The following is a 25,378-nucleotide window of genomic DNA, read 5'->3' as shown; positions in this document are numbered from 1 at the left end:
TTATACTTATTATATAAATTGGTAGTTTTTTTTCAGTTGTTTCGTAGTTTGTAACATTTTAATGGGTAAGTATAGCAGTAGCCTGTTAATCTGGATGTTTATATCAATCCCCCTAAGGGGTTAATTATTTTTGAACCACTGAAGTCATTGTAATGCCGTGTAATGAGACTCGTAACAGCACAGTGATCAGTTTCATGTAGTGCACATATGCTGACTTACTGAATTATAAGTTTCCTTCATTTAGTAGAGCGCATGATGTGTACTTCGTAAAAAGTTTTGCACCACCTTAAGAGGTTCTCTTGCTTTACTACTTTGTCCTGAAATGATAAATAATCAATATTCTCAAAATGTTAACTGATGAGTAATGAAGTGTTACGTTTTATTTTCTCGTTTCAGAACTGCCACCATGCCTGGTTCTCTTTTTCTAAATGGTGGGTCGTGCTGGCCAAAAGACGTAGGAATTGTTTCCTTGGAGATTTACTTCCCATCTCAGTATGTCGACCAGGCACAACTGGAGAAGTTTGATGGTGTAGGTGCTGGAAAATACACAGCTGGCTTGGGCCAGGCTAGAATGGGCTTCTGCTCTGATAGAGAAGACATAAATTCACTGTGCCTGACTGTCGTCCAGAGGCTTATGGAAAGGAATGAACTTTCCTACGACAGTATTGGGAGGCTTGAGGTTGGCACGGAGACAATCATTGACAAGTCTAAATCGGTGAAAACTGTCCTGATGCAACTTTTTGAAGAGTCTGGTAATACAGATGTGGAAGGCATCGACACAACAAATGCATGCTATGGAGGAACTGCTGCACTATTTAACGCTGTTAACTGGGTGGAGTCCAGCTCTTGGGATGGTAATTGCATACTTTTCTCTTATGAACTCAAATGTTAGGACTTTGCCTGTGTTCTAAGCTCACAACCAACGATTAAATCACATGGCTAAGTAATTTTAATACACAACCAGTTTTCTTTTCAACTTCGAATAGATTCTTGAGTATAACTTTGTTTGATTTGTCTGAGAATTGTATTAAACACAGAGCTTGTTCAGCAGCCAAAGCAAAACAGGCATTTTGCCATCATATTAACTGATAAGCAGATTCCCCTATGCGATATATATAATTATTATTATTATTTTTTTATTTTTATTTACAAAATTGAGTTGAGTTTTTGATGATGCACACGAGGGGATAGCAGAGACTGAAAAGTGCTGAGTATGTTATCACATATACGCATAATTATTTGCAGTTTTACTTAAATATATTATTACATTCTAAAAGGTGTAGCTTCAAACAGTCTGTTGCTTTTTTTTTCCTTGTGCAGCGTTGTTGGTTGCACAGAAAAGCACATGGATATTTTGGTGTTACATAAGCTACAGCATTGCTTAATTGTAGATTATTGTGGCCTTGGGATCCACCCTAATTTCTGTTCACGAGGCTGTGCTTTTAACTCTCTGAAACCAATTAATGTATTAGATTGCCTAATGCTTTCTTTAATTCTGTTGCGCCAGTACAGACTTTCTACCTCCTAGCTCATGTGAGCAATCTGTTGTCCAGTTTGTTTGTAGGGTGGAGCAGGAAATGGTTCTAGGTGTGCTTATCTCTATATCCTAGTGCTAAACAGCATTACCCAATCAGTCTCTGGGCAGGGAGCAGAGGACCCAAAGGCAGGTCATTGAAGTTCCATTCATAGAGCAAATGTAGATGGCGTCACACAATACAATCATATCAGGACAACAATCTGTAGACTGAGTTTGAGATCCCAAAAGTGACATAAATTGCGGTTCATATTCCGTGGAGCTGTCCCAAAAACACTAGGGTGAAAAACACATGCAGACTTACTGATATTAAGTTGTTTTGCATGGAGCAGAGATAAAAATGACAGGCCTGTCTCTGGGCCATTAGAGTTATTGAAGGTTCCCTCATCAATGAAAGACTTTATTTTTCTTTCTTTTTTGTTGAGGCGCGTCTTCCTTAACAGTAGGAGCCAAATAGTTTCTGTATACATTGCTTAGAATTTATATGTTAGATGAGATTTGCAGACATTGGTTGAAGCTTGTCTATCGTTTTCTCCAGTCAACAGTTTAGATTGTCTGTGAATGCTTGTTTCTTAAGAAGCAGATTGGACTTTATTATTCGTTTTGGGCCAATATTATGTTCTTATTTGACCTAGTAAAGCATATGCATGAGATTTCTGCAGTATGAAGATTTAGTAATGCAAAGGTCCTTATACAAGAGAATTAAATTTGTAATTGCCATAATTTCCATTACAAAGGAAATGTCTGTTCGGAAGGGCTGACCAAGGAGTTTCTTGTTTAGTTGTCCATTGAATTGTATGCACCTTCTGTAAAAATATATATACTTAAAAATAATTTAGTAATACTGTCCTGTCCACCCATCTGTCCAGTCAGTCACTACCGATCCTCCTTGCCAGGTGTTTCACGGGCCACTTAACTGAGAAATGCTTAATTCTGTTTATTTGTGATCACTGAAATGTAAGATAGGTAATTCCTATTCTTTCTCATTTCTTTACAGGACGTTATGCACTTGTAGTTGCTGGCGACATTGCTGTTTATGCTACGGGGAGTGCAAGGCCAACTGGTGGTGCTGGTGCAGTGGCTATGTTGATTGGTCCAAATGCCACCATAACATTTGACAGAGGTTAGTGTCTTGCGCAAGGCAGAGACTTTTTAAAATAGTGCGTTTTATTGAAGGAACCCTAAGTATAATATTTACATAGGTGTTCTTGATGTTTCCAGAAGAGAGCAATTATGCCCATTGTTCACATTGTATAGGTGTAATTTTTGTATTATATTTGGTAGGCGCCCCTTCCTTAGATAGTTATAAACTAATCTTTCTATTGTGCATGTTTTAAAAAAACAAAAAGTGTGTGGCACACCAGGACGCCATCATGGCTTGAATCAAAGCAGGCAAACAAAGTACGTCCTACAATGAATACTACCTTAATTGAAGAAATGAGAGGTTTATTTTTGTCACAGAAATTTTGGCTGGGGCTCTGAAAATCTAAACAAGGTCTCATTTTCTGTGTGTTCTCAAATGTCTTTCTCATCCAAGTCAATAAAAAATTCTGACATGCCGAGTTGAGCACGTACTTTCAACACCAGCAGTAACTCCTTAGTAACCAACTGCAGCATCAGCAAAGAGTTCTAATTACCATTGAGTGCTAACGTTTTGTACTCAAAACAGTGAAGCATTTCTGAAAAGCCATTTTTATGGAACAGGCACTGTAAAATGTGAATAATTTCCTGAAGAGCAGTCTGAAATAAATGAGCATTGAGATATTAACGCAGGCATGAAACCAGAGAGTTAAAAATGTGAGGCGAAGTGTGGGTTTTTAGCAGTTTAAGCGGTATTTTAAAGGGGCTAAGAGTAGTTAAATAGAAATTGCTACATAAAAATGCATCCCCTTTAAACATCTGTTTACACAGCCTACCCATCTTCTCAGCGCCTTGATTTTTAAATAGTTACATTTTGGGAGATATATTCTTTAAAAATGATAAAGTTACGTGTTGAAATAAGGTGAAAACAAACATTTAAAAAATCCTCTGAAACTTACCAATTACTGAGATAACTATAACTAGCGCTCTCGCCACATATGAGCTGCTTATTAACTCACACATTACATTACTCATGGCATGCTAAATGACATCACAGACATTTCACATTACATCAGTGATAACACCATAATCCTACACAACACAGAGTTTCTGAGAGCACTTCTGTGGGTCGATACCATGGAAATAGTGTAAGCCCTGGAGACAAGTGTAATTGTGCACTTTAAAAGTTATATGGTGCACTGTATACAACTCACTACATTTTGTGGTGGAAGAAGTACTCTGTTAAGGTAAAGACTCTGGCACCTTATGTGGGTTGTAGAGATGTGTGAAAGTAGGTTGTGTCTTAAAGCCAAAGCCTGCTTGTTGGACCTGACCCTTCTTTGCAGGGCTACCCCCCCCCCCCCCCCCCCAACCTTTTGCCTTCCTCCTGCTATTTTTCTGACCTTCTTTGTGTTGGCTTTAGGACTCGGAGCACTTTACCCAGCCATCCAGTGCTAAAGTGCATGGGCTGTCTCCTCTAACTATGTTATGATCTGTTTACACCTGTTTAGCATATTTAACCCCTTAGCTGCTGGGCCTTTCCCCCCCCAGTGCTGAGCCCTTTTTTGGCTATTTGGGGTAGTTCGCGCTTAGGGCTTCATAACTTTTTGTCCACATAAGCTAACCACGCCAAATTTGCGTCCTTTTTTTCCAACATCCTAGGGATTCTAATGGTACCCAGAGTTTGTGGTTTCCCCTGGAGGAGACCAAGAAAATAGCCAAAATACAGTGAAAATTTTGTTTTTTCAAAAAAAATGGGAAAAAAAAAGGGCTGTCGAAGAAGGCTTGTGGTTTTTTTCCCTGAAAATGCCATCAACAAAGGGTTTCTGTTGCTGAAATCACTATCTTCCCACCTTTCAGGAACGGGCAGACTTGAATCGGAAAACCACATTTTGCAACACAAATTTGGCATTTTACTGGGACATACCCCATTTTTACTATGTTTGGTGCTTTCAGCCTCCTTCCAGTTAGTGACAGGAATGGGTGTGAAACCAATGCTGGATCCCGGAATGCTAAACATTTCTGAAAATTAGACAAAATTCTGAATTCAGCAAGGGGTCATTTGTGTAGATCCTACAAGGTTTTCTTACAGAAAATAACAGCTGAAATAAAAAAATATTGAAATTGAGCTGAAAACAACAGCCATTTTTCTTTGTTTTACTCTGTAACTTTTTCCTGCGATGTCAGATTTCTGAAAGCTATATACCGTTTTGTCTGCTGGACTCTTCTGGTTGCGGGGATATAAAGGGCTTGTAGGTTCATCAAGAACCCTAGGTACCCAGAGCCAATAAATGAGCTGCACCCTGCAGTTGGTTTTCATTCTATACTGGGTATGCAGCAATTCATTTGCTGAAATATGAAGAGTGAAAAAGAGGTATCAAGAAAACCTTTGCATTTCCAAAATGTGATCAAGATAAGGTTTTGAGGAGCAGTGGTTATTTGCACATCGCTGAATTCCGAGGTGCCCATACTAGCATGTGAATTGCAGGGCATTTCTCAAATAGACGTCTTTTTTACACACTCTCTTATATTTGGAAGGAAAAAATGTAGAGAAAGATAAGGGGCAATAACACTTGCTTTGCTATTCTATGTTCCCCCAAGTCTCCCGATAAAAATGATACCTCACTTGTGTGGGTAGGCCTAGTGCCCACGACAGGAAATGCCCCAAAACACAACATGGACACATCCTATTTTTTTTTATAGAAAACACAGCTGTTTTTTCCAAAGTGCCTACCTGTAGATTTTGGCCTCTAGCTCAGCCGGCACCTAGGGAAACCTACCAAACCTGTGCATTTCTGAAAACTAGAGACCTAGGGGAATCCAAGGAGGGGTGACTTGCGGGGCTCGGACCAGGTTCTGTTACCCAGAATCCTTTGCAAACCTCAAAAAGTGGCTAAAAAAACAAGTTTTCCTCACATTTCGGTGACAGAAAGTTCTGGAATCTGAGAGGAGCCACAAATTTCCTAACACCCGGTGTTCCCCCAAGTCTCCCGATAAAAATGATACCTCACTTGTGTGGGTAGGCCTAGCGCCTGCGACAGGAAACGCCCCAAAGCGCAACGTGGACACATCCAAATTTTTGGAAGAAAACAGAGGTGTTTTTTGAGAAGTGCCTAACTGTAGATTTTGGCCTCTAGCTCAGCCGGCACCTAGGGAAACCTACCAAACCTGTGCATTTCTGAAAACTAGAGACCTAGGGGAATCCAAGGAGGGGTGACTTGTGGGGCTCGGACCAGGTTCTGTTACCCAGAATCCTTTGCAAACCTCAAAAAGTGGCTAAAAAAACAAGTTTTCCTCACATTTCGGTGACGGAAAGTTCTGGAATCTGAGAGGAGCCACAAATTTCCTTCTACCCGGCGTTCCCCCAAGTCTCCCGATAAAAATGATACCTCACTTGTGTGGGTAGGCCTAGCGCCCGCGACAGGAAATGCCCCAAAACAGAACGTGGACACATCACATTTTTTCATAGAATACAGTGCCTACCTGTGGATTTTGGCCTCTAGCTCAGCCGGCACCTGGGAAAACCTAGCAAACCAGCACATTTTTGAAAACTAGAAACCCAGGGGAATCCAAGATGAGGTGACTTGTAGGGCTCGGACCAGGTTCTGTTACCCAGAATCCTTTGCAAACCTCAAAATGTGGCTAAAATAACACGTTTTCCTCACATTTCGGTGACAGAAAGTTCTGGAATCTGAGAGGAGCCACAAATTTCCTTCCACCCAGCGTTCCCCCAAGTCTACCGATAAATGATACCTCACTTGTGTGGTTAGGCCTGGTGCCTGCGACAGGAATAGATCACACAACGGTCAATGTTGGTCCTTACGTGAGGCAGCTGTTGACCCTGGGGTGATCCATTCCTGACACAGGCACTAGGTGTAGGCACTCAAGTGGGGTAGTGTTTTTATCTGGACAGGTGAGGAGTCACTGGGTGGTAGGAATGTTGTGGATCCCAGCATATTCCTGTAGTTTGTGTGACAGAAATGCGAGAAAAATATAGGTTTTTTTTCAACATTTCAGCTTTGCAGGGTATTCTGGGTAAGAAAACTTTGGGGAATCCACACAAGTCACACCTCTGTGGACTCCCCCGAATGTCTAGTTTCCAGAAATGTTTGGGTTTAGTGTGTTTCTCTATATGGCCGCCGAATCCAGGACCAAAAACACAGGTGCCTGCCTTACAAAACCAGTTTGTTTTGCCATAGACAATTTTGATGTCTCCACAATATGATTTGGGTGGTGGAATTTGGGGCTGAACTAAATTGGTGAGCTCCCAAGAGAGCACTCTCTCTCTGCTTGCCGCCGCATTCACCTGCTCTCTGGGTTGGCCTAACCCACTATTACCCAGTTGCACGAACAGCTTGCGAAGGGACAGCAGGACTGTCCTCATCACCTCCCTCATAATGTACTGGAAGAGGAGTTTTCGAATGGGACTCCTCTGACTGAAAAATCACTCCCAGAGTCTGCGCCATTGTCCTATCCCTCAGATGCTGTCTCAGTATCTGATGTCTCAGTCTCTGATCCTATGTCAGAGCGGTCCTCTATAACCCGAGTGCAGGCAGCAGTCATCCATCAAGATGCCATCTCTGCTATTGGCTAAACTGTTGCTCTAAAACACTAGCCTACGTAGACAGTCACAAAATCGATGGTGTGTGTGAGATACGTGCAACAGTAGAGGCCACCTTACCTGCGCTTCTTCCCTCAATCAGCACGTACTTTCAAGACACTCAAAAAACACCTTGTCACATACCATTCGTCACAGTCTTTAGCACCTCCTGCGCCCAGTCCAACAATCATTATTGGTGCTCCCACTCCCTCCTCCTCGGATTCCCTCATTACCACCCAGCAAAAGTGCCCTTCATCTCTCCATAGACTTTACTAATGTACTCAGCTATTTACATAAAATACAGATGTGCTCTTTGCAGTAGGCATATAAACCTTCTGCGCTTCTTTATGGCACTAAAACTGCCATTAGACAAGTCGGACCCTTCTCCCCCCAGGGAAACCACACACATATTGACAAAAGTGATATATATATGACAGCCAACCACCTGAAACTCAAGCAAAACCGAAATAATCCTCTTTGGCCCACACAAAAACACCCCATGGTGGCCCACCACGCTAGGCCCTGCACCCACCCCCGCCAACCACGCATGCAACCTCAGCATCATCCTAGACTCCTCCCTCTCGATGACCCAACAAATCAACGCTCTTACCTCCTCATGCTTCAACAAACTCCGTATACTGAAAAACATTCAAATGGATCCCCACAGAGACCAGAAAAACTGTCACTCACGCACTCATCAGCAGCAGGCTTGATTACGGAAACGCCCTCTACGCTGGCACCACTCTAAAACTCAAGCGCAAACTACACGCATCCTGAACTCAGCAGCACGACTCATCCTCTACCTCCGCCGACACCAACACATCTCTCCACACCTCAAATCCCTCCACTGGCTCCCCATTGACAAAAGGATCACCTTCAAGATCCTCATCCTCGCACACATCACTCCACAACACAGGCCCTGCCTACCTCAACGAGAGTCACATTCCACACCCTCACACGAAACGTCCGCTCAGCTGACCTCTCTCTCGCCTCTGTCCCCCGCATCAAACACACCACCACCGGGGGCAGATCCTTCTCCTACATTGCACCCAAAACCTGGAACTCACTCACAACCCACCTTCGCAAGACCCAAAACCTACTTCTTTTCAGGAAGGGCCTCAAAACCTGGCTTTTTGAACAGTGAACCTCCCAGCCCCTTTCCCTCCCCCCGTCCTCCCCCCCCCGCGCCTTGAGACCCTCACAGGTGAGTAGCGCGCTTTATAAATCTCTTTGATACAGATCTACCTCTATATCTATATATATATATATATATATATATATATATATATATATATATCTACATAGATATATCTATAGATATATCCATGTACCTAGATATATCTATCTACATAGATATATACATATATATTTTTTTTTAGTAGTTGTATGGTTTCCTTAGGGGCCAAAATGGCCCCCAGGGAAACCCTACAACATCTAAAAAAAAATTGCCCCCACAGGGGGTCACCCTGCCCACGGGCGACCCCCTGTCATTTCATTTTTTATTTTTTATTTTTTAAACAAAAAAAAAATCCCCTGGGGGGGGGGGCACGATCGCGCCCCGCCCCCCAGGGGGCTCCTACCTTTTTAAAAAAAAAAAATTATTATTCCGGGGTGGGGTCGGCCCGTTTTCCGGGGGGGCCGCCCCCCAAAAGTGAAATCCCTGGTGTCTAGTGGGGTTTCCTGGCCCCCGATCGCAGCTGTGCTGCGATCGGGGGCCAGAAACAGTTTCAGAAGGCCTCGTAAGAAAGGGGAGAGTCTCCCCTTTCTTACAAGGCCTTTTCAAAGTGTTTCCTGGCCCCCCCGATCGCAGCTGTGCTGCGATCGGGGGAGCCAGGAAACCTGAAAGTGTTTCCTGGCCCCCGATCGCAGCACAGCTGCGACCGGGGGCCAGGAAACACTTTCAGGAAGGCCTCGTAAGAAAGGGGAGACTCTCCCCTTTCTTACGAGGCCTTCCCGAACGTGTAAAAGGCCGTTTTCCCCATCAAAGCAGGAAGCAGCCATAAGGCTGCTTCCTGCTTTGATGGGGAAAACACCTTTGCAACGTCAGCGCGCCTCGCGGCGCGCTGACGTCACAAAGAGGCGGGTGGGGGGTGGGGGGCGGGGGGAGACACGGTAGCTTCCGTGTCTCCCCAGGGAAGAAAAAAAAAAAAAAAAAAAATCCTCGGGTGCGACGCACCCGAGGATTTATTAATGCCCTTCCTGGTGTCGGCCACTGGTCGTGACCCGCACCAGGGAGGGTGTGTGGGCGCCGGCCAGTGGCCGACGCCCGCACCTAAGCGGTTAATTTACTTGTACGTCCCTTGTAAAGTGTTATTTAATATACCCAGAGCCTGTAAATTAAATGCTAATAGTGGGCCTGCAGTACTGATTGTGCTAACCACAAAAGTAGTCTTTCCAACCTGCAGTGCCTGTGTGTGCACTTTACTGCTATTTGGACCTGGCATTTAAAACTACTTGCCAAGCCTTACACCCCCTTTCATTACTCATACCCCCTCAGCGTAGGCTCTAGGTAGCCCTATGCAGGGTCCTGTGTAAGTAAAAGATAGGACATGTACTTTTATGTTTTTTGCATGTCCTGGTAGTGACAAACAGCCTATTTCGTTTTTCACTACTGTGAGGCCTGCTTCTCTCATAGGATAATATTGGGACTTCCCTTATGCCCCTCTAAGTGGTAATTGCTGATCAGAAATGAGTAGGTATGTTTAGAATGATAATGATGAATCCTCCTTACTGGAGAAGTTGGATTTAATATTACTATTTTAGATATGCCACTTTTAGAGAGTGGGCCTTTCTCTGTGCTTATAACTCCGTGTGCTTTGCAGCCTGCCTCCAATACATGCATGGCCACGCTGATAACTTCACTTTGTGCATTCTCTCCAGATGGCCACGACACATGAAGGGCTAGGCGTGACAGGGGATACATCAGCATACTGCTAGCCTTCCTGGAGAGATGGTTCACACTTGCATTTGAATGGGTTGTGTCCTGCCTTCACCCAAAGCAGGACACACTACTGATCGTCTGGAGCCAGGGCTGAGCTGAAAGGGATCTTTGTGCACTTCTGTGGGTTCTGGGCTCTTTTGAAGTCACCCCCTACATCAAAGGCATTTTTAAGTTTAAGTACTGGTGCTCTGACCCCATGTAATCAGACTCTGCGAGGCACTTTTAGCCAGCTGCTGCTGGCTCTACATCTGCACATTGCCAGAGTACTGCTGTGCTGCCAGGAGGGACTGCCACTTTGACTAACCGCTTCGCTGGGTTGATCTGCAGACTGCTGGGCTGCTGGAGGGACTGCTACTTTTCAGCCTGATTTTATGTGCTGGCCTGCCTCCTTCCTCTATGCCTACTAAGGGTGTTTTCCAAGGGCTTGTTGGCTTGCCCCTTGTTCTCTGCGAAATCCCGGGGCCTTAAAAGATGTCCGCCATGTGACTCTATCCCCTGTGAGTCTGGCAACTGCACTCGGACCTGGAGCAGTGGTCGAAGACTCCCTGCTTGTGTGGCAATCAGCACATGGCTGATCTCTGAGGACCGAGCGCTTCGGGAACTGACAAGTTGCATTCTGCATAAAGGAATGGCAGTTTCCCTCCGCCGACCTTGCTCTGCACAGGCATACTCCTGCTGGGAACATTGCCTGAATAATGAGGATGATGCTCGGACGTTAGGGCCCTTTCCGGTAAGAAGGAAATAAGCATTGTGTTTTTACTGGGCTAAAGAGCCCGGCTGTGTGAGAGAGAGAGAGCGATCGGATGCCTTCCTGCTGGAATCCGAACCTGGGTGGACCCGATTAGCCTGTGGGGGTAGTGCAGCAGCGCACTTGCCTGAGAGAGAAAGATCGCGTTCCTTCAGGCTTTTACCAGGGCGAGTGAGTCTGGCTTTAGCCGGTGACGCCGACCGGACCTTTTCCTAGTGACGCTTGGCCCCGCCTACCCTGCAGCGCCACAAAAGAAATGGCTCAGTGTGGCCCCCGAAGGAAGACTGCTGCCTTAAGAGCCCTTACACTGGTGGCTTGCCCCACTTGTTTGAGAGAGCCACGTCGGGTACTGTGCCTGCAAACTGAGCCATGTGCTTGCGGCTACGTTTTTACAGTATCCTTGAGTTCCACAAATGTGCATTTGCGTTCTATTGAGCCGTGGCTTTCACTTACTTTTCTTCCAGCTCAAAGCCCCTTCTGGGGGCTCTGCTCTTTCTGCTCTGGCAGTAAGAAAGTGCTTTTGCCACTCCTAACAGACATCAGTGAAGTCACACAAGGATTACCGTAAAGCCCTGAGTGTATTCATGTAGGTATTTCTCGGGCCTGCAACTGCTCGAGGGCTGGTTAAGTAGTGTGTTCATTTGAAAGCTTCACCATGGCATAGCTTGAAAAGTACTCGCCTGCTTTTTTTTGTTTTTGTTGTTTTTTTTTGTTGTTTTTTTTTTTCATTTTAACTGTAGTTATTTTCATGCAATTGGTGTAATACTCTGAACCAGCATAAATGAGCCACTACGTATTGTGATTCATGTATTTGTCTACAAACAAATTTGCATTACTTTCACTAATTAGATGTTTTATGATGATTTGGTCTTGTTTGGTGTACAATATAGAATATTTTCTTTTTATATATACCCTTGTGTGGAGTCTCTTGTGGTGTATTGTGTGAGTGTGTCGCACAAATGCTTTACACATTGCCTCTGATGCTAAGCCTACCTACCTGCTCAGCACCAAGCTACAGAGGGTGAGCATATGTTATCTTGTGGTGTGTCTGACTTGCCCAGACTAGAGTGGTGTGTTCTGCCTGGCTTAGGTTCATACCCTAGCCAACCAGAAACTTAATTTCTAACACTGATCTAAAAAAAAAAAATATGTGAAGAAGGCCAAATCTGCTGTTGATAATACAATAACCACCAGTTGATATCTAGGCATGGCCCCTGTTAAATAGTCGTAATGCAGTGGTGTACAAAATGTCTATAAGCTGCATGTTTGTTTCCAGAACTTCACTAAATAATTTGAGGCACTGCAGATTAGTGAATGACGTTGGGATGACCCACTGAGAGATGGTTAACTCATTCTGGTGCTGTAAGCATTGATCTAAGGTTGTTTTCATTACATGGCATGTTGCCTACCCTGGTACCTTCCTTTACAGGAGAGGTATTCACACTTTGGGTAGCTCAACCCTGGAGTGTTCTGGTCTTGTCTCCCAGTAAGGGGAGCACAGAGTTCCATAGCATCATGGACCTTAACATCATAGGACAGGCTGCAGGAGGCTTAGTGCACTCTTCCTGCAGTGCATTTGTGAATAAAAAGAGCCCAGAAGCATGTGCATTTCCTCACCATTTGCAAACAAAGGTGTTAAAAGTGAGTGGGAGAAGGGCTGAGAAGGAGGCTGATGAACCCATGAGCTGCAGCTAACTTTTGCTCTTTGGTCAGAGACCAATTGCAATTGTTCACAAGTTTTGAAGATGAGGGCTGCTCCTTGAAAAAGTCATTTCATAATTCTTTTCTTCCTCTTTTCACTTCCATAATAATTTGAGTAGAGCAGACTGTTCTGACGTAACGTTAAAGTGGTTTCTTCTGCTATTCGTTCTTTTTTACTTCACATTGACAAGTTGGAAAACACATTTTCTTCAACATATTATATATGAAAATACTGAGCAGGTTGTAACCTCATCAGCCAGAAGAGCCTGTTGGTGTCCCAAAATCTGGGTGAAGGGTTGGGGGAACCAAGGTTAAGTGATTTCTCAGAATGGCAGAAAGACAGCCTGCTGGGAACCTCCTGATCCACAGCCCAGAATGACAGAAAAGACGAAGGCGCTTATTATTTTTTTTTTTTTTAAGATCTTGATTAGAAACAGCTCTTAGTGTGAGCACCCTGGGTGGTAGCAATTTTGATGATCCCCACAGATTGTGGAACCTTTCCTCACAGAAATGTAAAGAATGTTCTTCATTTCAGTCAAAGTTATGGAGGGCATTGTGGGTAAGAAAACCTAATGAGATCCACATAAGTCACACCACAGCGTATTCTCCTAGTGTACACTGTGGTGTACTCTCCTAATCTTCAGAAATCAGCAAATATGTCATTGAGGTAAAAATGAGATGTCTCCATGTTGCACCAGGCCCATCCTTAAAAGTGGAATACTACTTTTATTGCGAGAAGTGTGAGAATACAGAATAGTAGAACATGTGTTATTGGTTTAATTTTTCTCCATTTTTGGCTTCCAGTAGTAATGCATTGTGCAAGAAAACATATTTTGCAAAACCACAGCTGAGTCACATGGTAGTAAAGGTAATTCCTATTTCAGAGTTGTACAAATAACTGTTCCTAAACTCAGTAACTTGGGCATGTTTAAAAAAAAAAAAATACAGACGAAAATGTCACCCACGTGTATTTTATTCCTGCTTATTTTAAATTGTCTTTTTTAATTTCAACAATTAGTTTGTTTGGGGAAAACCATGAACAAACTACTCAAATTACCCCTTGCGGAATTCCAAGTTTGTCTGCTTTTCAGAAATTTATATCTTCCCAGGTTCACCCATACCACACCTGCAAGCATGTAGAAACCATAAAAAATAGGAACAAAGATTGAGAATAAAAAATAAAAAATAAACTGTTTATAAAAAAAATTGCTCAAACATTTTATTGATGCCGTATTTAGAAACCAAAGTTGTACACTTTCTTGGACAACTATTTATTTATTATTATGTGGGCACGCAGTAGGGGAGGGGATAAACTTAGGGCCCGATTTATATATTGGAGGAAACGATATTTTAAATAAGGGCAGACCTTCACTTTGGCCACGGTAGGGACTACTCTATCTGCTGTGAGCAAACTTCTCCGACAGCCCTGGAGAGTGTGGGCTGTCGGAGAAATGGCTATATGTCTACCTGACTTGGATGGGCTGACAGGACATTTTATACTGTTATTATTATTACTATTTTTTTTTTTTTTTACCACCAGGTAAAACCTGGCAGTCAGGAACAGTAAAATCATTATAATGCTCCCCCGTCATGGGGGAAGACTCCCGTAATGAGGGAACACAATGTTCAAGATTTTCTTTTGTTGAAAAGAACGAGAGATTACTGAGTGCTACAAGGCTGTGTCCTGCTGCCACAGCCCTGTAGTAATTAGCAGGAACTAATGCCACAGTGGTTCCTGGCAATGCTTTTATAATGACTACCTGCTTGCCCTCATTTATACATTCAGGTGGGTGGCCTCTCCACCATGGGGATGGAGTAATTTACTCCATCTCCATGGTGGAATGGTGGGTTGCCCGCCTAAATAGAAATCGGGCCTACAGGCAGTAAGTAGTTTTAATTCTGGCTTCATTCATCATTTTTCTTTTTTAATAACACAAATGATATTGAAATAAGCAATTTGCTATTGCACCAGACATTTTCTGGCCAGTCATGGCTAGACCTTTTGACTTTGCCAATACTAGTTACTCTTGGCACACCAGGTTAGAGCTATGGTCCAGTTTGGTAGACACTCTCTAACAAAACACATTTTGCTGTTACTGCTACCATGATCCTTTTTTCCCTCTTTTGTAGTCCTGCCACATTTGAGGAAAGGATTTTTCTGAATGTAGAAGTTACAATATATTACTTACCTTTTTTAACAGTTGCCAACTTTGCCTTAAGACCACACTGGATATCCATGTGTATTTGTTTCGCTAATGCTAAATTCTGATATGACGTCTTTTCAAAAGTTGGTAGTGCAGGTACCTTAGAAATAAGTAGTACTTGGAACACTACTCTCCTCACTCAGTCTGTCAAGGGCATTGAAATCTTAATTCGCTGGAAGCAGCCAGGTTTGAATGTGTTTAGTAGGAGTGAGTTGGTGGAGTGCAAAAACCTATAACGCTCCTAGCACTTGTCACCTTGTGCCAGTGACTTTGCCAGCAGATGTACATAGAATGATTAGCTCCTAGGTACTAAGACTCCTGCTGTCGTCTTTGTTACCATATTTTATATGCCACCTACATTTTGGGTGCACAGTACTTGTGGTAACCAGTTCTGTGGTCTAAACTGGCATTTTATGCAGAGTTGCACAATTGATCATGTGCCTCTTAAACTTTGTTGTAACTGGTTTTATGTATGGGCAACTAATCCCCCCCACTCTACATTGATTTAACTTTCAGACTGTTTGATAGAAAGTCACAAAAAGTAGATTGAAAGGACTTGCAGAACCGACATTTGTTTAATTTGCACTTTTCTCATGTTTCTAGGTCTGCGTGGAACACACATGCAGCACGCCTATGATTTTTATAAGCCAGATATGGTGTCAGAATATCCAGTTGTTGATGGAAAACTATCTATTCAGTGCTACCTCAGTGCGTTAGATCGCTGCTATTCCATTTATCGGAAGAAAGTAAATGCTCAGAGAGGCAAAGGTATGTTTCTTTCATATGAAAACTGTTGCATCTTGCTTTCATTAAAAATATCGCTTAAAATTTGCCTTCGTTTTCAAAGAATAAGAATGGCTGATTATTGCGCTAAGTAATTGCTGTCTTTTTGTATAAAGTTCTATTATTCTAAACTCTTTGGGATTTAGCCCCTCTTCTGGTGGCATCTTGATTGTGACTGATTGCTTTGCACAAGTGCAAGCAATCAATCCCACCTTTACCGACTCCCAAATAAAACAGAACCTAATTTACACGTCATGCTGTTAAAAGAAATGGAGAAGGATGCTACTGTTTTAATTGAAGATGGAATTTTGTAATGTAATTAGCAATATGTATTGGATTTTTTTACAGAACAATGCCCAAAAACGCACATCATAAAATGTCCTGGAGAGTGAGTAAATGAGCATATATTTGCATATTCTGTGCCCACTATCTGGCCCCAACAACACTGTTTATTATTTTAATCTTAATTGTATTATTCTGACGTTTAGTCAACATTACTGTGATGTATCTTGTGAAATGTTTGGTTCAATAATTCCCTAATTTGGAAAATCTGAAAACTCCCATAATCATGGAAAGTGTGTTTATTTCAGAGATTTTAAACTTCTAATTACAGATGTTAGCACATCCATGTTTATATGCACTTTCCATGTTGCATACAATTAACGTGTCTTGCCATGGGTTGTTGAAATAGAATAAAGCTACCTGCTATGGAACTCTGTCCACTGCCTCTTCTACAATTTCTTGTTTTTATCATATGTGAAATAGTGCTTTATGGCCTTTTGTTTTGCAGTCAGCCCTGCACTGCAAGCTTCTACTGTTACTAATGTGTGAAATACAGCTGAGCCTTTACTATCACTTTGTAATTCTTTGTGGTGCTACAGAGTTTTGTTTTGGACTTCTTTGCCTTTTACCGTTACTTGTGATTCATCTTTGCTCATAGACTATATACTTTTATTTTGGAATATATATATATTTTTTTTTGTTAAAGGAAGCTTTTTGAGTTTTTACGAAAGTGCGCATTATTTTATTTTTTTAATTTTGCACTGTTTGAAATTGTGGAACAACTTTTATATCTCTAAACTGATATATGGTGCTCAATGTTTCCTGACCAAAGAGGAAACTCTTATTATTAAAAGGTCTATACACTAGAGACCAGAATAGGTTTTTTTTTTTTTTTTTTTTTTAATGCAGCTCAGTATTCTAAATTCTGAAAATGGTGTTCGTTTAAGCTGCATTCCTAACCTGGACATGGAGGCTGCAGTCTGTAGGCCTGCTTAATGCGCCATGTAGGGAGATACTATGGACCTTGATTGCAGTTTCCTAGGTGGAAGCCAGCACTGCCAGGGACTCCATAGTAGAATGTGAGGCGTTCAAAGTGAGAATAAGAGGCAGCTCTTCAGGAACGACATATGAAGTGATAGGGGAATTAGAGAGAAGATTTTTGAGTTTGGAAAACGCATTGAAATACCTAGAAATCAAAGCTATTACTGACACCGCAGAACGTCCTCCACTGACACGGATGAGAAAGGATTACATAAAGTCTTTAGCTGGACTGGGCCTTCATGACTTCAAGGGATGTATTATTTAGAAATATACTGAAAGTGCTAAAGCAGGCAGGATTCTTGCTCGGCTGATTATTTCAGACAAAACGCAGACTCCCATTGATGTGCTTCCCACAGAGAATAATATTGCGTTATTCAGCCCCAGGAATGTACTGCTGCCGGCATCCAAAGAGACAATTTACTCCCTCGGAACCTGGCAATATCGCCTTGATGTTGGCACATACAACCCTTTATCTATATTCAACGTAAAAGATTTTGGCTTAATTTCTGGTGATAGGCTTGTTCCTTTTATGCCTGTACTCATTAATCTGGATCATTCTGTTTCACTCTAGGCAGAAACGCACCCCTGAACATCCGTAGATTCCTTCATTTGGGGCCACATGTAACAAGCTTTTTGCACGTCGCAAACAGCACATTGCAATGCACAAACCCCGTTTTGCGATTCAGTAACCTGGTTACCGAATCGCAAAACAGGTTTGCGACTCGCAATTAGGAAGGGGTGTTCCCTTCCTAATTGCGAGTCGCAGTGCAATGTAGGATTGGTTTGTGACCGCGGTCGCAAACCAATCGCATTTTGCTTCCATTTCAAATGGGTGGTAACCCATTCGCAAAAGGGAAGGGGTCCCCATTGTGAATGTGACGGTAAACATTTTTTCAGAGCAGGCAGTGGTCCGTAAAAATGAAACGAAAACGTTTCATTTTTCGTTTTTTGTAATGCATCTCGTTTTCCTTTAAGGAAAACGGGCTGCATTACAACAACAAAAACTGCTTTATTGAAAAGCAGTCACAGACATGCTGGTCTGCTGTCCGCAGCAGGCCACCATCCCTGTGAGGGCCGCCATTCGCAAGGGGGTCGCAAATGATCACCTCCTGATTAATCATGAGATGAGCATTTGCGACCCCCCCCCCATGCGAATCGCAGATGGTATCGGGGACACCATCCAGCATTCGGATTTGCGACTCGCTCTGACTCGCATTTTGCGGGTCGCAAATCTGAAGGTTGCTACATGTGGGCCTTGGTTTCCAACACCCTATTCAACGTGGGTGAGCCTGTGGTGGCTGCCATAGTTACTGAAAATTGCAAAAACAAACAGATGGTGGACGGAATGCAGAGCAAATCAAACATTCACATCCCAATCACACATCTGGGTTTAATCCATCAGTTCTTTTTGGCTGCCATGCCATCAAGTTTGGACCCAGCCATCTGCAAATCAGTTTTGACCCTGTTACCCCTGGGAACAGTCCTGCCTGAACTGCCAGGCCTTGCCAGGTCCTCCCTGAACTTAGCAGTTCAGGCTGGACTGTTCCCATGTGGAACAGGGTCAAGACTGATTTGCATATGGCTGGGCCCAAACTGGGGTGACGCGGTGAGCAAAAAAACGATGCAATAAACCCAGATCTTTGTGACAGGGGGTGAATGTTTGCATTGTGCAGCATTTTCTCCATCATCTGTTCTTTTTGCATTTGTTGCTCTAAGTGGGAAGCGTATGCCCAGATGTGGGTCCTGTGCTCACTGCGCCACTGGATTCAAGCTAGCCTGACTGATGAAGGGTGATAGCCTGAAACCGGTCCCAGGATGCTTGTTTCCGTTCTAGGGAGGACCTGGCTGGTAGTTTGGGCTGGACTGGTCCCATGGGAATCAGGGTCAAGACTGATTTGCATGTGGCTGGGTCCATGCTGGGGTGGCGTGTAGAGCAAAAAAGCAATGGATTAAACCCAGATCTTTGTGACTGGTGGTGAATGTTTGCATTGTGCAGCATTTTCTCCATCATCTGTTGTTTTTGCAAAGTTGTTTGACTTGGCATCCTTGACGTGGTCTCCTCTAACTTTCTGCCTCTCTTTCCTAGATTTTTGATGTGCAGGACTCTGTTTTTGCTGTTTTTGTTTCTCTGGGCACTTTACCACTGCTATCCAGTGCTAAAGTGCTCCTATGTAAAATGTATGTATAATTTGGTTTCCATGATTGGCATCTTTGATTTACTGGTAAGTCCCTAGTACAGTGCACCAGAGGTGCCCAGGGCCTGTGAATCAAATGCTACTATTTGGGCCTGCAGCACTGGTTGTGCCACCTACAAATAGTAGCCCTGTAAACATGGCTCAGTCCTGCCACTGCAGTGTCTGTGTGTGCAGTTTTAAAACTTCCAATTCAACTTGGCAAGTGTACCCACTTGCCAGGCCTTATCCTTCCCCTTTTTACATGTAAGACACCCCTAAGGTGGGCCCTAGGTAGCCCCAAGGGCAGGGTGCAGTTTATGTTTATGTTTAAGGTATAGCATATACTAATGTGTTTATATGTCCTCACAGGGAAATACTGCCAAATTTGTTTTTCACTGTGCAAGGCCTATCTCTCTCATAGGTTAACATGGGGGCCGACTTTAAATATGAAAGTGTAGATTCCCTTTGGGAGCAGATAGACATCTGGAGTTTGGGGTCTCTGAACTCGCAATTTTAAAATACATATTTTAGTAAAGTTGGTTTTGAGATTGTGTGTTGAAAATGCCACTTTTAGAAAGTAGGCATTTTCTTTCTTACCCTGTCTGGGTTAGTTTGACAGTTGAGCTGTTTGCACCTCTCTATAGACAGTGACACAAAGGGAGCTGGGGTGTAGCCTGCATATCCTGATGAGAAACCTGTGCTAGGAGGGAGGGGAAGAGTGGTCACTCACACCTGATGGGCTGTGCCTGCCCTCACACAATGCAGTCTCCAACCCACTGGTGTGTGTCTGGGGCCTGGCCTGGGCAAGGCAGGATCTCACAAACAAGAGAGACTTTCCTTTGAAGTAGACCTACTCCAAAGGCAGAAAGAGGTATAAGAAGAGCGCCCAAACCCCTGAAAGTTAGAGCACTTCTGGACTCAAGAGGAACCTCTGCCAAGGAGAGGAGCTGAGAAGTGCTGCCCTGCCTGTGACTATGCTGTGTGGAGCTATCTTGCAGTTACTGCTTCTGTCTGTGAAAGGGGGACAAAGACTGGACTTTGTTGTGCATTCCTGCTTGTAAAGAATCTCCAAGGGCTTGAACTGAGCTTGGCTTCTGTTGCTGAAGTCTCAGAGCCATCAAAGATTTCCCCTGCAGACACCTGGACTCTCTGCTGAGCCTCCTACCCTGCCAAGTGGTGCCCTATCCAGTCCCTGGGCCCTTGAAAGGTGAAGTTGGCAGACCAAGACTGAAAATCCATGCACAGACCAACGTGCGGGGAAGTGTTTGATGCATCTTCCGTGACACAGCTGATAAAAGGCACGCCGCTTGCTTCGCGGCTGAAATCAACGCTCTATCTGCATCGCGGCTGGAAGATCGAAGCAACGTGGCTGGAGAAGCGACGCGCAACACCTGCTAACAGAGGCTGATAACTACTCAAACACCACGCAGCGCGGTTTTGGGATACCGTGCGATCGGATTTTCAACGCAACATTGCCGGGCTCGGAAAAACAACGCAAAGCCTGAGGTGTCTGTCCGGATCAATGCATCGCTCTATTGTGAGAGAGGAGAAACGGCGCACACCGACCCAACCGGAGGAGGAACAACATACAGTCTCTCTTGCGAATGAGAAATCGATGCATTGCTGGCCTTTTCCGACGCACACTCGCCCGTGCGGTGTTATTTTGTTGCTACCTAGGTACTTTTGCACGCTAACAGTGGTCTCACTGTTTTCTAAAGGATTTAAGACTCCTATTCTTAAAAAATTCATAACTTGACTTGTGTATGTTGGATTTGTGTTGTTTTTGGTCTTGTTTTGATTAGATAAATATTATCTTTTTCTAAACCTGTGTTTGTCATTTTGTAGTGTTTTCACTGAGTTACTGTGTGTGTTGGTACAAATACTTTAGACCTTGCTTCTGAAGCTATGCCTGCCTGCTTGTGCAAAGCTACCAAGGGGGTGGGTGGGGGTTAACTGAGGGTGATTCTCCTTTAAACTGACTAGAGTGAGGGTCCTTGCTTGGACGGGGGGGTAACCTGACTGCCAACCAAAGACCCCTATTTCTAACAATAGTTATGGAAAAAGCATTCAACACCTTTAGCAGGAGCTTCCTGCAGTTGGTGAAGGAGAAAATGGGATTCGTAATGGTCAGACTACTACACACACACACTCAACAGCTAGAGCCTCTACAGCAGGGTTGTTTCGGAGGCCTCTAGTGTTTGTTCTGGCTGTAAAGCCTCTGGTGGCCACGTTAAGGGTGGGGAGGAGTTAGCAAGAGGCATGACACTATTCGACCATACACATGTTCTCTTGTTTTACACCGATGATAACCAGCTACATATTGACAAACCAATTGGAAATCTATCTCTGTCTCTTGTTCGTTTGGACAGGTTTGGAGCATAGTCAGGACTCTCCTTTTAATAAAGACAAATCATACATATTCTGAAACCCAACAACAAAAAGGGGATGGATGGATGGATGGAATGCTTGAATTAATCGAAACCACTGGCAATGACCCTGGGACAGTTCATTGCTTTATGCCTACTGTGCCACTCTAGACAAATACCAGTCTTATGCATATCCATGCCACCCAACCCCTCCGCCCCCTCCCCAACCCCCCACCCATGGGAAATATCCATTCAGAACAGAAAGGAGAGCCCCCACCCTTTTAGGAAATGTTTTATTTATATATTTCTGACTAGAATACTGTGATTATTTAGGAAGTTCTTAAAATCAAGAAATGGAGAAACCAAGATGCTAACTTAAACATTTAAGATGTCCTTCAACATGATTTTCTTTTTTTTTCAGATGGATGTAACAGGCGCTTTACCCTGAATGACTTTGGGTTCATGATCTTCCATTCTCCCTACTGCAAGCTTGTTCAGAAATCACTTGCTAGGTTATTGCTTAACGACTTCCTGGATGACCCAAACCCAGACATTGCAAACGGTATATTTGCTGGGCTTGAAGCCTTCAGGTGAGAACAGAGTTGGTGCTTGTTGAGTCTTCCATTTATTGCTGTCACACATTTGACTGAAATTGTAAACTTAATTGAGGAGGAGATATTTGTAGTGTGTAGACATAATGTCTCATATCTAGGTTGATGGATATACTTTTGTTTGTGCTCAAAATGTATTTGCGTTTATTCAGCTAATTAAAAACTTATTTAGAGCACTTGAGACACATGCCATATGATAAATTCAACAGATTATTTTAGGGGAGTAATATGAAGATTCAAAATCTTTGAAACTGTGAAAAATGGACCTTTGCCCGTAAATGGCTTCTATCCATGAAGAAATGTATTCTGCCTCTAAATAAGTTGCACCACTTGAGGCTAGAGAAACCTTTCCAGAAATAAGCTCAAGATGAATGTGTATTTGGCATGAAGGCACATTATTTAAGGTCCAACAACCAAGTAATTCATATGACTTTTCAGTAATGTAAAACCATTTGTGATTGAAAAGAAAATTATGCAAGAGAGCCGGACAGTGCAGGACAATTGTTATCCACCCATTTTCACCTAATCTAGAGACAAACCTAAAAAGTCTCATGATCATCTCATCCTTTCCTGATACTATAGAATATACAGCTCTCTTAACAGTGGTTTGTGGTCTGGTCATTGGCATCATGTGCAAAAAGATCATAAGATCAGATTTGATTAAATCAGTTTTACAAAACTATAGCTAGAAGGACCCAGAGAGAGAACTTGGGCAGGATTATAGTCATACTTATTTCAGAAACCAGCCTCCCTTCTTGCACCTGTCACTAGGGTGTTCCAGTTTTTAACTTGGTCTCCCTATAGCTCTTAATCACTGACAGCATCATAATACTGCAATGTTATGAAAATGTTTCCATGCTCCTCCTTCCTTCCTTCTTCACTATGCCTGCAGTTTACTTCCCCATCCTAAAGCATGTTTTAGTCCCTTCCTTCCATTACAACACAGCAACCAATTTTTCAGCCTATATCTTGTCACTGGGTTCCATGTTTCTCCATACCATAGAAAGCAGTCATAGTAGGGCAGTGGAAAGGGGTCCTGAATTCAGCAACACCATTACCTATGAGATAAGGCAGGAATCATTAGATTGCGCCATCGTACACTTCATCCTCGGTCTGCGGAGCACCACCCTCAACTTACACAGCTCTCCATACCACAGCTGGACCAGGGTAACTCGGCAGCAATGGACCGAAGCCCTCCACGCCATCCAACTTAACATAACCACCAGCCTATATCAAACAGTAGAAAATGTCAACACCTGGATCACCAACACGGCCACCCAAGTCAAACCATCTAAGACACACAGACCCCCCAAACAAGCCAGCTGGTACACACCATAAGTTAGAGCATCAAAACACAAGTGTAAACCACTAGAAAGAAGTTGGTGAACCAGCAGACACGACACAGACGGAGCCACCCTCAACAACTATGTTGGGTTCAAAACCAGAGAAGGATACAGGAATCACACACAAATCCAAGTGGGTAGGACATTTATTAGAAGACAGCATGGTACCTGCCTCAGGTCAAGCAGCAAGTGATCTTCTGTCCAAGGTTCTGAAAGAGAACCCACATATAGTACAAACAAATAACATGTAACTTATTCAAATGTACAAATAAAACTTGAGAGCACATAAACAATATAACCCACTACCACCGCCAGCTCAAAGCAGCAAAGAAGGAAGCTAGAACACGCCGGATTGAAAACAGTTTCCTAAGAACTCTTCACCATCGTCCGAGCCACACAGAACTCAGTCCCTCCATCACAGCAACTCTGCAAGTGCCTCGCCGACCACTTCCACAACAAAATAGCAACTATCTGCAGAATTGTGTATGTCCAACCCTACAACCTCCTCAGCAACCCATCAACCACAATCACCACTCGCCACCTGATCACTGCATGGGAACCGATAAGCACACAAACAACTGCCCTGATAAACTCCATCCACTGAGGAGAACCCACTGACCCATGCCCTCATTGCCACTTCAACTTAAGCATGAAGACCAGACAGCAGTTCACAAACATTCCCAATGCCTCCATATTTACAGCCATCTTTCCCAACGCATGTAAACACATAGAATTGAGACCCTCTTCAAGAAGCTTTTGGCTAACACCCAGCGAGCTCCAGAACTACGCCCAATTTCCCCTCCTCCTTTTCCCCGCCAGTGTCCTAGAGAAGGGTATGAACCACCATCTCACTGACCATCTGGAAAGAAAAAAACTGCTGAACCAATCACAGCACAGAGAAAGCCCTGATCGCCGCAACAGACAACATCCGAGCCCTATGTGACAAAGGAGAATCAGCCACCCTCATACTCTTGGACCTCTCTGCAGCTTTAGACAGTCTCCCACCACACCTTCATCAAAGGACTACGCCACTTTGGAATCACCAACGACTTGCTCAGATGGATGGCATCCTTCCTCGCTGGTTACACCCAGAGGGTCTGCCTTCCATCCTTCACCTCACAACCCAAGCACAGACATTGTCAGATACCACCACATCAACATCTCCTACGCCGACGGCACACAGCTCATCCTCTCTCTCAGAGGAACCCACATCAGCTAAAACCAATTTCCACAACTGCATGACCAACGTCGTGACATGGATGAAAGACAACTGCTTGAATCTTAACGCAGACAAAAGAGAAGTTCTGATCTTCAGCAGACACACTGCTCTCTAGAATTACTCCAGGTGGCCAGCACATCTTGGACAGACACCCTTTCCTGCCCCCGGCCCCATCCCAATGCCCTCCCTTTAAAACTCCCCACAATGCCAGAAGTCCATAGACAGCGAACTCTGGGTCCAGAGACTGATTCTGCCTCTAATCCATGCATATTATGTGAGTGGCAACGGTTGTAATGCAGGGAGGAAGTACTGCTATAATTTCTGGCATGTAACGTGACTCCACCGTTCTAAACTGTGCAGTGGGTCTGCATCATATGTGCCTACAAATATTCCTACATAGCCATTGATATAGAGATATCTGTAGCACGTTGGGTGGATATACTGCCATGCTTTCTGGCAGGTGCTATGAATTCACTTCTCCAAAGTGTGTGCAGTGGATCTCCATCATATATATTTCTGTATAGCCTTTCACATAGATATATCTGTGCACAGGAGATTCTCATTCTCCCTCCCTCTATTTTTTTTATTTAATATTTATTTATTGATGGCTGCAATATTTTCTTCAGTGTTGTGCCCAGCCAGCCAGATTATTTCGTACTGCGATACCAGCACCAATACCGTAGTACTAAAAGGGCAGTGGGAGATGTAAGCTTCCATGCACAGTAAAATTACATTTCAAGAAGCAAATCTT

General features: G+C 43.5%; 1 protein-coding gene across 2 annotated transcripts in view; it reads left to right on the top strand.

Annotated features, from left to right (window-relative positions):
- Positions 1-25,378, top strand: part of HMGCS1 (3-hydroxy-3-methylglutaryl-CoA synthase 1) — a 72,774-nt gene that overhangs the window by 22,496 nt on the left and 24,900 nt on the right. For both annotated transcript variants that reach the window (XM_069221503.1, XM_069221507.1), the window contains exons 2-5: positions 397-854; positions 2,532-2,657; positions 15,412-15,576; positions 21,876-22,044. In XM_069221503.1, the coding sequence (XP_069077604.1) occupies positions 397-854; positions 2,532-2,657; positions 15,412-15,576; positions 21,876-22,044 (918 nt within the window). The remainder of the gene's footprint in view (positions 1-396; positions 855-2,531; positions 2,658-15,411; positions 15,577-21,875; positions 22,045-25,378) is intronic.

Source organism: Pleurodeles waltl, chromosome 1_1, assembly GCF_031143425.1.
Source record: "Pleurodeles waltl isolate 20211129_DDA chromosome 1_1, aPleWal1.hap1.20221129, whole genome shotgun sequence".
NCBI classification, from domain to species: Eukaryota; Metazoa; Chordata; class Amphibia; order Caudata; family Salamandridae; genus Pleurodeles; species Pleurodeles waltl.
This window is presented reverse-complemented; position numbering and strand designations above follow the sequence as displayed.